At 41.5% G+C, this 12,459-nt stretch overlaps 1 protein-coding gene across 14 annotated transcripts in view; it reads right to left on the bottom strand.

Moving 5' to 3' along the window:
• ralgapa2 (Ral GTPase activating protein catalytic subunit alpha 2) overlaps nucleotides 1–12,459 on the bottom strand; it is a 560,288-nt gene that overhangs the window by 384,737 nt on the left and 163,092 nt on the right. For 13 of the 14 annotated variants that reach the window (XR_011886861.1, XR_011886862.1, XR_011886864.1 and 10 more), the window contains exon 10: nucleotides 9,109–9,342. Coding sequence is in view for 10 of the 14 variants with exons in the window: in XM_072265566.1 (XP_072121667.1) it covers nucleotides 9,109–9,342 (234 nt within the window). In the remaining 4 variants the exon portion in view is untranslated. The remainder of the gene's footprint in view (nucleotides 1–9,108; nucleotides 9,343–12,459) is intronic. The other variant, XM_072265569.1, reaches the window with a different exon arrangement.

Raw genomic sequence — 12,459 nt, 5'->3', positions numbered from 1 at the left:
GGAGCCATTGCTGCATTTCTAAGTTGTTTGCCACAGACTACGCACAATGGAATAGGACAACTTGAATCACCAGTCCATGTAAAACCCATTGTAAAGACGGACTTTTTTTGTGTCTGTTGTTGACTCACAAATTTGTAATTCTTCCTCATTCACCTTATCAGAATTGTCCATAGGCATCGGCCTGGAATCCTTCTCTTCCATCTCACAGCTCCTCTTCAAAAAATTGCCACACTGGACTGTCTTTAGAATGACCTGGAATCCTTCTCTTCCATCTCACAGCTCCTCTTCAAAAAATTGCCACACTGGACTGTCTTTAGAATGACAATTTCCCTCCAATTTTCTACTGCACTGGTAGAATTCGTTCACTCCCATAAGTCAGTCAGCAATGGGTAAGGAGAATTTGTGGGTGGTAATTCGGGAGGGAGAGGCTGACATCACTGCTCAAGTTGGGCAAGTCCATTCAGTGTTCAAAAACTGCACCTCACGCTCATCAGCCTACTGCCCTCCTCTCTGTGCAATACAGTGCTCACCAATTATCAGCCTACCATCCACCCCTTTGTATGATACAGCACTCACCGATTATCAACTGCCTCCCCTATCTCGTGTCAAAAACTGAGAATGGACTCAACCAAATAAACATGGTCCTACTGCGCACTGCCATACTGGGCTGAGATTGCTGACAGGGCTGCTGGGTCACTGCCCACCACTGCGAACGCTAGCATTGCTTGTTGTGCAAAGTTTGAAAAATGATGTTTTTATTTTTGTTAATTCATAATCTCTGCGGAACCCCTAGCAACACCTCATGGAACCCTGGATGAGACACCCTGCTCTACAGCCTCAGCACCAGAGAGCAGAATCATCCCTGGGTTGCTGGAGCTGTGAGTCAGCAGCTTTACTAGCTCCATCACTGTGCAACACTCACAACACGCTGGAGGAACTCAGCAGGTCGGGCAGCATCCGTGGAAAAGATCGGTCGACGTTTCGGGCCGGAACCCTTCGTCAGGACCGGGCTGCCCTTACTCTCTTTTACTAAGCTTTTCTTTAAGGAACATTCAGTGACATATCCATTTCATGACTTATTTCAAGTGAAATTTTGCAATTCTTTATTATACTTCATACAGGAAAATAAGAAAAAAATTATTATAGACTATGGCATTTTAATGGTTATAAATTCCAACAGATTAAACTAAAATTCACAGCTTAAATGATATCACATAGAAAGTAAACCAATGAATTAAAATCTGGGCAAACACGAGGAAATCTGCAGATGCTGGAATTTCAAGCAACACACATAAAAGTTGCTGGTGAACGCAGCAGGCCAGGCAGCATCTCTAGGAAGAGGTACAGTCGACTTTTCGGGCCAAGACCCTTCATCAGGACTAACTGAAAGAAGAGCTAGTAAGAGATTTTAATCTGGGGTTGCATTTGTTGGTTATCTGAAATTAAGCATTTCTGAAATCTAGCAATTGAAAATAACAGAATATAAAGGAGCAGTCAAGTCTGTGCAATATCATACAAGCAACTAAATACAAATGCCCAAATCATCTGGTCAATGATTAGGATTCAGGCACAAATACTGACACTACAGTCAACACTTCATTGTTTTTAAATTGCTTCATGGTGGTCTTTTCATCATGAAAGAAAAACACAAACATCGGCTTACAACTCATCAAGACACGCGACTTTTGAAATAGAATGCTCCTTCATGACTACACTGAAACATCAAATAAAATTATTGTGCTCATATCTCTGGAACTGGTTTAGAAGTGACAGCATCATGACTCAGAGGAGAGTGCTAGCAACTGAGAGTGTTACCATGGGTTAGAATGACACTGCCCAAGTACTCTTGTTTTAAATGTCTCATGATCCAAGTCTAGAACCTGCTGAGAAAGCAAAGCACTTCCTGAAAAACACAACAATAGCACTTTGAAGTAGAAATGAACATACATGAGCTAACAATCAAGAATGCTAAGAAGGGAAATGATCACTGAAACAAAAGTTTAAGAAAAAGGGATGAGACCAGTCTTTGACAATATATAGAATGGATGAAGTGGATTGAGAACAGGGTTTGATGTGGAATTAGGGAAAATGAAGAGCTTTTGAAAATAGCAGATATTAAAAGATGAAAACAACAGGAATTCTGCAGATGCTGGAAGTTCAAGCAACACACATAAAAGTTGCTGGTGAACGCAGCAGGCCAGGCAGCATCTCTAGGAAGAGGTGCAGTCGACGTTTCAGGTTCTCCCCCTCCAACTTTCAAATCCCTTACTCACTCTTCCTTCAGTTAGTCCTGACGAAGGGTCTCGGCCTGAAACGTCGACTGCACCTCTTCCTAGAGATGCTGCCTGGCCTGCTGCGTTCACCAGCAACTTTTATGTGTGTTGCTTGATATTAAAAGATGTTACTAGAAATCATATGCATTGTTCCATGGAGTTATTAAAACAGCATTATAGTGTTTGGCCTGCAAAATTCAAACGTAAATTTGAGAATATTCAAAATGTAGGTTTTGTCCAAATACAATAGGACTACTTTATTTTACATATTCAAAATTGTAAAAGTACGAAAAGTCAGCAATTTTAAACATGGTTTCTCCACTAGAGGGCAGTGCGATGTCACTTGAAAAAAAATACTTTTCATGATACTGGAAGAGTCAGGTACCTGAAAGCATATTGAAAGAAGTTACAAGTGAAATAGTGACCACTGACTGGTGGATTACTTAGTTTTATTTATGGGACATCTCATGGTGAGGTACGCTGCTAAATCAACCTAAACTTACAAGGCCCTCCAAAAGGTATTAGGGAATTCTCGTAGTAGGATGGTGTGGGTGGGTGGTAATAGTGCTAGATGGGCAAGGGGCCCAGGGTCTGAGGATTTGGAGGAGGCAGCTTGGAGTAATGGATCAAGAGTCACAAGATTTGATTCCTGGTAAATGGTGGTGGGCCGTGAAGAAACCAGACACAGATTGAGTGAGCTTGTTGACTGGGGTGGTGGGTGGCACAGAAGGTGGGATGGAATGGGAGTATGAGGTTCATTGAATCATTGAGCTTGTCACATTCATGCTGCTCAAGATTGTTATCCATCCTAATCCCATCTTCCAACAACAGCCATCAAACACATCCCTTTAGCCCACTGAGTCCATGCTGCACACCCAGGCAGTCCTAATTTCCTGCATTTGGCCCATAATCCTCAAAGCCCACCTCTTGTACCTATATCCAAGCAGTTCTTAAATAATCAACACAGAAAATGCTGAAGGAACTCAGCAAGTCAGGCAGCAACTAGGGATAGGAATAAACAGTCAATGTTTCAGGCTGAGACCTTTCATTATGATTGACTTGCTGAGTTCCTCCAGCACACTGTGTGTATTGCTCAAGGTTTCCAACATCTGCAGAATCTCCTGTATCTAGGACCTATTAAATGATGGTATTGTACCTGGCTCAACCACTTCCTCTGGCAGCTTAATAGAAAAGTTGACCCTCTGGACCCTTTCAAATCTTTCCCCTCCAACCCTAAATTTATGTCCCCTGGTTTATGACAGCCCTTTTCTGGGGAACAGGCTGTCTGCCTTATCTATGACTCATAATTTTAAAGATTTCTACAAGCTTGCCCCTGTCTCATTCTATTACATTCCAGGGAATAAAGATCTATCCTGGCCAATCTCTCCCTCTAACTCATGCCTTCTAGACGTGGCAACACACTTACTTCAAGTGCAGCCTCACTAATGACTTAGACAACTGCAACATAATGTCCCAACTCCTTTACTCAGTGCCCTCACTGATGGAGGCCAGTATGCTAACCTCCTTTTACACAACCCTGTCTAGCTGTGATGCTCTTTTCAATGAACTATGCACTAGGGTCCTTCTCACTAGTGCCCAAAAATTCGTAGTACAAGTCCTACGCTAATTTGACTTTCCAAAATGCATCATGCTTATCTGTATTCAAATCCATTTGCCACTCCTCAGCACGCTTCTCAAACTGATCAAGATCCGCTTATAATCTGTGATAATTTTCTTCACTACCAACACCTAATTTCATGTTATCTGTAAACTCTCTTGTTAAACTTTGTGCATTTGCATCCAAATCATTCACATAAATAATAACAAAGTATCCAACATTGACCCCTGCAGCACACCATTAGTCACTCACCTTTATTCCCAGAAACAACCTGCAACCACCATCCTCTGAATCCATCTGATTAGTTCTCTCTGAATACCATGGGATCTAACATTCCAGACCAGCCTACTATGCCAGACGATGCTAAAGGCATTGCTAAAGTCCAAATAAACAACATCCATTGCCCTATCCTAATTCACTTTTTAGTTACTTCTTCAAAAAAAACTCTAAATGATTTATCAAGCACAAATTCCCATGCACAAAGACATGCTGTCACCCCCTAATCAGACTCCATCTATCCAAATGCTGGTAGATCCTGTCCCTCAGGATTCTCTATAGTACTGATGTCAGGGTGACTAGCCTGTCATTCCCCGAGTTATCTTTATCTTTTTAAACAATGGAACATCAGTATTTTCCAGTCTTTGTGAACTTCTCTAGTGGCTCACAAGGAAGCAAGTATCTCCAGTTTCTCTCGTCTTCCACAAAGTCCGAAGATGCACTGGGTCAGGACCTGGGGATTCATCCAGCTTAATATGCTGTAAGGTTACAGATTCCTCCTCCATGGAAATACAAATGTCCTCCAAAACTTTCTCACTTGTTTGCCTTGTCTCTTGAGCAAACATGATTTTGGAGGAATCTTCATTAAGAATTCCACCCATGTCTTGTGACTCAAGACACAGGTGACCCTGCCGATCTCCAAGGGAACTTTCTGTCTCGCTAGCCACATTTTTACTCTGAAATTGTTATAGAACCTCTTAGGATTTTCCTTAACCTTACTTGCCAGATCCATCTCATACCCCTTCTATGCCCTTCTGATTTTCCCCTAAAAGTATTCTTAATCATTTTATAGTCATCAAGGGATTCACTCAGTCCCACCCTCCTAAACCCAATGTATGCTTCCTCCTTTTTCTTGACCAGAGCCTTAATATCTCTGGTCAAACAAGGTTCCCTAAATTTGCCAAGCTTATTGTTCACCTGTTGCCTGGGACACTTGCCATTACACCCTGAAAGTAAGTTCCACTTGCTATTCATTCCTTTTCCTCCAAACAAGCTCACTCAATTGACATCTGCCTAATTCCCCTAAAATTACTCTTGCTCCAGTTTAGGACCCTAACCTGTGGAACTCACCTATCCTTTTCCATCAGATCCGTTGGACTACACGTCACAGCTGCTCCAAGTACACAACCATGTATTTCTGAAAAGTATTGAGCATTTCAACCTCTACCACCCTTTCAAGAATATAGTTCAAGACCACTTCCACTCTCTGGGCACAAAATACTTTTTTTTCTTCATTTCCCCTGTAACTTTTTGGGGTGTATGGGGTGTCTAGGGAGGGGTAGCACCTCTGATGGGGGGGCTTGCCATGCCCTTTTTCAGGACAGCTCGTCCACCCTTGGTCCCCACCTGGTGCTCAGCTCCCATCTGTGGCTCCAAGTAGCTGTAACACGTGCAGCGGCCACACCCCGGTAAACTGAGGGTAGCCGACGGGTCTTCGACCCTTGGTGAGGTAGGGGATCTGCCTGTCCCAGCGTGTGAAGTCTGGCCCTGGCAGACTGAGTGGAGGAGACCGATTAGTGCTCCAACGGGCAAGAAGGCAGGCCAGCAGGCATTTGTGGAGCGCTAAGAGCACGACAAACTACTTAGACGTCCTGGTCACCCACTGCAAGAGGCAGCGATCTCTTTAAACTCACCCACAGTAGGCAAAGGCAAACCACTGCTGTAACCTGCCGAGTATATGATTTCCCAATATGTCAGAATGGCTTGGAGGGAAATCGTCCGCCAAATGGAAATTCTAGATGCGACCTAACGACAATGACGACTGTAACTTTTCAATCAATTTCTTATATTGTACATGTTGTAGTTTTAAAGGGTGTTTCCTATTTACTTGATTTTGGCCTCTCATTATTTTATACATCTCAATTAAATCACCTCTCAGACTTCTGTGTTCAAGTATATAACCCTAATTTATACAATATTTCCTCACAGTTGTATATGTCATCTTTATAAATATCTTTAGCACCCTCCATTGCAATTATCACGGTATGGTAGTGAGCAAAACCACATGTAGTACTCAAGCTGTGGCCCAACCATTGTATACAATTCTAGTTAAACCTTCCTGCCTTTATACATTCTATGCTTCTCATAATCAAGAAAAACACCCCAATATGCCCTTAACAATACATAAGATGCTGGAGGAGCCCAGTGGCTCGGGCAGCATCTATGAAAGGAAATAGACCATCGATATTTCAAGTTGAGACCCTTAATCTGCTTGAGACTCTTCATTTGCAATCTGATGCCTCTGCCTTTTTAACTATCTTATTGACCTGTCCTGTCATCTTAAAACAACTCTGGACATTCACCACAAGGTCCCTTGGCTCCTCTACCATACATAGTCCACTTATTTATTCCACATTCTCCTGCTACCCTAGATATAGTACCTTACACAATTTTCTTGAACAATCAGTACCTTAGGGAGTGGAAAAGATTCAGATTTGGAATCAGGTTTAATATCATTGGCATATGAAAAAGGATTCCTGGCGTATATAACAAATAACCCTTCTCAGCTTCCAGCTGGGTACAGGTATTGATTTTAACCAACGTTTCGATGACAATCTGCCATCTTCTTCAGAGATGATGCCTGGCCATGTCTAGTCCAGTGGTAACTATGCCCCCATCATCCGTCCCTCCTGATTGGATGAGGGCTACCAAATCAGGTGTCCACTGTCTCACCTTGTTTACAATTGAATTCCAGTTCTTACTTTGAGCAAGACCTTCATCTTTGTTAAAAATCTTTTCCTCTAGTTCTATTTCAATGGCTTCCTTCACCAGGTGGTCCCAAAAGCCATTGGCATGGCACAGTAGTCCTGTGCTGTCAAAGTCAATTCGACGGCCACTGCGAATGCAAAATTCTGTTACTGTTGATTTTTCTTAGTAACCCACATGGATAAACCTCCTGAGCTCCTTAATGCGGGTTTCCACCATGTGTTCCTTCTGGCCAATATACGCTGCTCTGCATTCACAGGGAACTTTAACAAAGAGGAAAGTCTCACTCTAAGTAAGAACTGGAATTTGATTGTAAACAAGATGGGACAGCAGAAACCTGACTGGATGAGGACTAACCTATCGGGAGGGATGGATGATAGGAGGATAAATAACATTAGACTAGACATTCCCAAGTATCATCCCTGAAGAAGAAGACAGAGTTTATTATCAAAACGCCGGTTAAAATCAATACTTCTACCTAGCTAGAAGCCCAAGAAGACTTTATTCAGCACTGGCATATGTCACTAAATTTGTTGCTTTGTGGCGGCAGCAGTACAGTGAAGTACATTACAAAAACCAGCATAAATTACAAGAAATAATAATATTACATTAAAATAGTCCAAAAAGAGAAGAAAAAAATTAGGGGAAAAAATAGGGAGGTAATGTTCATCATGCATTCAGAAATCTGATGACAGAGGGGAAGAAGCTGTCCCTAAAACATTTAGTGTGTGTCTTCAGGCTCCTGTACCTTCTCCTTGATGGTAGTAATGAGAAGAGGGCATGTCTTAGATGATGGGTACCTTAATGATAGATGTGTTTATTAGAGGCATCACCTTTTGAAGATGTCCTTGATGCTGGGGCGACTACTGCCCATACTGGAATTGGCTGAGTTTGCAACTTCCTACAGCATTTTCTGATCCTGTGCAGTGACAACCCCCCCTCTCCCCTGTACCGGGAAGTGATGCAACCAGGTAGAATGCTCTCCACGGTACATCTGTAGAAATTTGCTAGTCCTTGGTGACATACCAAGTCTCCTCAACAACCTATATGAAACATAGCTGCTGTCATGTCTTCGTTGCAATTGCACCAATACGCTGGGCTCTGGATAGATCTTCAGAGATGTTGACACCCAGGAGCTTGAAACTGCTCACCCTTTCCACTGCTAATCCCTTGACGACGACTGGTGTGTGTCCTCTCAATTTTCTCTTCCTGATTCCACCAACCCAATTTTGTATCCAACTGGCTAGATCATCAAGGATCCCATGTGATCTGAACTTCTGAACCAGCCTATCAATGTCTATTGCTCTGCACTTACCAATCCTCTTATGTGCCACTTCAAAAAAACTCAATCAAATTCCTAAGACGACTTCCCACATACTAAATTACATGAATGATCCCTAATCAGTCCTTGGCTTTCAAAATTCAGATACATCCTGTCCTTCAGTCTCTTTCAATAACTGGCCACCACTTTCAGTAACATTTCCACCACTGACGGCAGCCTGTAGTTTACTGGCTTATGTTTGTAGTCCTTCTTAAATAAAGGCACAACATTAGTCCTTCTTCAGCCTTCAAATTAATACAATGTAGAGATATATTAATTGGTTAATGATTCATACTTTGACGATATCAAAGTACAAGTCTGCATCTCAACCAATGAACATTACCAAATATTTCCTGAAAACAGTGGAAATAGACATCTAGAAGATTTGCTTTTTAGCCAGAGGTAAACGAAGAAAGACAAAAACAGTTAAATGTGGTACTATGTCTAATAATGGCAAATTACCCATGCATAAAAGTTCATTAGCGCTCACTATTTTAAGTCATTCCTGTCAAAAAGATATTTGCTCTACTTGAATGAAAATTACTTAACACAGCACAAGAAGAGAATCAAGATTCAACGCTACCAGAACATGTACATTTTTCTGACAATCCCATCAAAACATCAAAAGGGTCATGGCAAAACGGATAGTAATTTAATATCTTAATTACACTCTATCATACTTTTTATTTCATGACCTATTGGATTTGTAGGATTTCAGTTAAATTATTGATTGTCAATCATATTATGAAATGAAAAATGTTCTCTACACTCACACAAAGTTTCAGAAAAGTCTTTGGAAATTCTATTACCTTTAAGAATATATAATCACCTATTTTCATTGAAATGCTGAGCTTTTTCTCCAAAGTAAATAATATTTTTGAAGGGGATAGTATTTATTAAATATATGCACTTGCCTGATGAAAAACTTCATTGATAAAATTCACATTAGCTTGAGATGAAAGTAGTACTCTCTGAACCATTTCGTAAACTGACCGGTGTTCCTCTTCTATGCTACAGGTACTGGAACAACTGAGTCTTCTTTCAGATAGTGTACTGCTGTTGGAGTGAGATCGGTCTTGCTCAGAAGACCCATTTGTTTCCATTTCAGAGGCTTTCTCCTGACCTGATGGATTGGCAGTCACTGACTGCTTATCAAATTAGAAAAAAAAACAGATGTTTAATTTGAGAAATACATTTTTTATTATTCTCCTAAACAGAAATCTAGCAATTCCACCCCCCCCCCGACTTAGTTAATGTAACATGGATTAATATACAAAATAATCTTGCACTGTGCATGAAGATAACGTATAACAAAACCGTTAATTTGCACAGCAGGGACCTTGGTAGTGGTGGTGAACTTGTAGATTTTCCAGACTATTGAAAGTTATTTCAATAACACTCCAGCAGACTTTTAAGCATGTTGCATAGTGGGTAAATTTACTTTCTCTGCAACATGGTAGGTTTCAAGAAAAATGGGAACCAGTGTTCAAATTCAAGTTTAATTACCATTTAACCAAACATGAATACCCATAAATGCAGACAGATGAAATAGCGTTCTTCTGGGGCCAAAGTGCAATACAACAGTCATACACAATACAAGGTACATATAAGTAAAGATAGCAATTAAACATACAGTCATACAAAAAAATATAAAACTTGTAAATTGATAGTGCATGGGTGTGGACAGCAAGAGAAAGCAATTCTCAGCAGTAGGAAGAAGGGAGCTTGGGAACCAAGGCCCATGGAGTAAGATGACAGCTTACTGAAGTTTTAAGATACTAATTACATGTATCTCTACTGATCGGCAAAACACAAATACTCGAGTTCACTCAGTAAAGAAAGCTCTTGGATGTACATTTTTCCAGGTTGGATTTTTAAAATGTGTTTTGTTGCATACAAATCTAACACTCAAAGATATTTAAACATTTGCAATCAACAACAATTACTAATTTCTACCATTGTAAGACTCTTGGCAGTGCGGAGGATCAGAGGGATTCTGGGGTCCAAGTCCATAGGACACTCAAAGCTGCTACGCAGGTTGAACCTGTGGTTAAGAAGGCATATGGTGCATTGACCTTCATCAATCATGGGATTGAGTTTAAGAGCCGAAAGGTAATGTTGCAGCTATATAGGGCTCTGGTCAGACCTCACTTGGAGTACTGCACTCAATTCTGGTCGCCTCACTACAGGAAGGACGTGGAAACCATAGAACGGGTGCAGAGGAGATTTACAAGGATGTTGCCTGGATTGGGGAGCATGCCTTATGAGAATAGGCTGAGTGAACTTGGTTTTTTCTCCTTGGAGCGATGGAAGATGAGAGGTGACCTGATAGAGGTGTACAAGATAATGAGAGGCATTGATCATGTGGATAGTCAGAGGTTTTTTCCCAGGGCTGAAATGGCTAGCATGAGAGGGCATAGTTTTAAGGTGCTTGGAAGTAGGTACAGAGGAGATGTCGGGGTAAGTTTTTTTACGCAGAGAGTGGTGAGTGCGTGGAATGGACTGCCGGCAGCGGTGGTGGAGGCTGAAATGATAGGGTCTTTTAAGAGACTCCTGGATGGCTACATGGAGCTTAGAAAAATGGAGGGCTATGGGTAAAGTCTAGGTAGTTATAAGGTAGGGATATGTTCATTTTGTGGGCCGAACAGTCTGTATTGTGCTGTAGGCTTTCTATGTTTCCATGTTTCTGGAGGAGTTACCAGCTTCAGTGGCTGAGGTGAGAGAGAATGTACATACAATAACTGTTGCCCGGATTGCAGTTTTTGTGGGAGAATGGCAAAGAGAAAGCCACGGTTGAGAAAAACTCACAGGAAACCTCGGCTAGAGTTTGCCGGAAGGCATGTGGGAGACTCTGAAGTCAGCTGGAAGAAGGTTCTATAGTCTGATAAAACCAAATTTGAGCTTTTTGCCTATCAGACTTATGTCTGGCAAAAGCCAAACACTGCACATCATCAAAAGCATGGTGATGGCTACATCATGCTGTGGGGATACTTCACTGCAGCAGGCCCAAGAAGGCCTGTGAAGGTAGAGGGCAAAACGAATGCAGCAAAATACAGAGAAATCTTGGAGGAAAACCTGATGCAGTCTGCAAGAGAACTGGGACTTAGGAGAAGATTTGTTTTCCAGCAAGACAACAACCACAAGCATAAAGCCAAAGCTACACAGGAATGGTTTAAAAACAACAAAGTTAATATTCTGGAGTGGCCAAGTCAGAGTCCAGACCTCAATCCAATTGAGAATTTGTGGCTGGACTTGAAAAGGGCTGTTCATTCATGATCCCCGTGCAATCTGACAGAGCTTGAGCTGTTTTGAAAAGAAGAAACACTGCAGTGTCCAGATGTGCAAAGCTGATAGAGACCTATCCACGTAGACACAAGGCTGCCAAAGGTGCACCTAGTAAATACTGACTTGAAGAGGTGAATACCTATGCAGTCAATTATTTTGTACTTTATATTTGTAATTCATTTAGATCACTTTGTAGAGGTCTGTTTTCATTCTGACATGAAAGAGTCTTTTACTGTTGAAAAAAAAGGGGGAAAATAATTCGGTAGTGTCCATTCAGAAATCTGATAGCAGAGGGGAAGAAGCTGTTCCTGAAACATTGTGTATGTGTGTCCTCAGGATCTTGTACCACTTCCTTGATGGCAACAATGAGAACAGGGCATGTCCTGGATGATGAGGATCAATAACGATCCATGCCTTTTTGAGTCATTGCCTTTTGAAGCTGTTCTCAATGCTGGGGAGGCTCGTGCCCATAAAGGAGCTGCCTGAGTTTCCAACTTTCTGCAGCTTTTTCTGATCCTGTGCAGTGGCCCCTCCGTACCAAACAGTAATGGAGTACTCTCCATGGTAGATCTGTAGAAATTTGCCTGTGTCATTGGTGACATATCAAGTCTCCTCAAACTCCTAATGAAACATAGCTGTTGTCGTGCCTGCTTTGTAAATGTATCAACATGTTGGGCCCAAGATAGATCCTCAGAGACGTTGACATCCAGGAACTTGAAACTGCTCACCTTTCCACTGCTGGTCTACAATTGACATCAATGAAATTTCCTGAAGTTTGTTAACCTGTTTCTGTTTCCTAGAGATGACTTAGAAAAAAACTTGCCAAGTTATCTTGCAGAATTAGGAGATCGATTCCTTAAATAATTTAGCCCCACATTTCCCCAAATATGGTTCATCACTCACACTTGCCACTAAGTGTGTACATAGCTACACTTTGTAATCTCATATAAAGTGAAGAAGTTGAAATTGATGAAGGGGAA

Source organism: Mobula birostris, chromosome 8 (assembly GCF_030028105.1).
Source record: "Mobula birostris isolate sMobBir1 chromosome 8, sMobBir1.hap1, whole genome shotgun sequence".
NCBI lineage: Eukaryota > Metazoa > Chordata > Chondrichthyes > Myliobatiformes > Myliobatidae > Mobula > Mobula birostris.
This window is presented reverse-complemented; position numbering and strand designations above follow the sequence as displayed.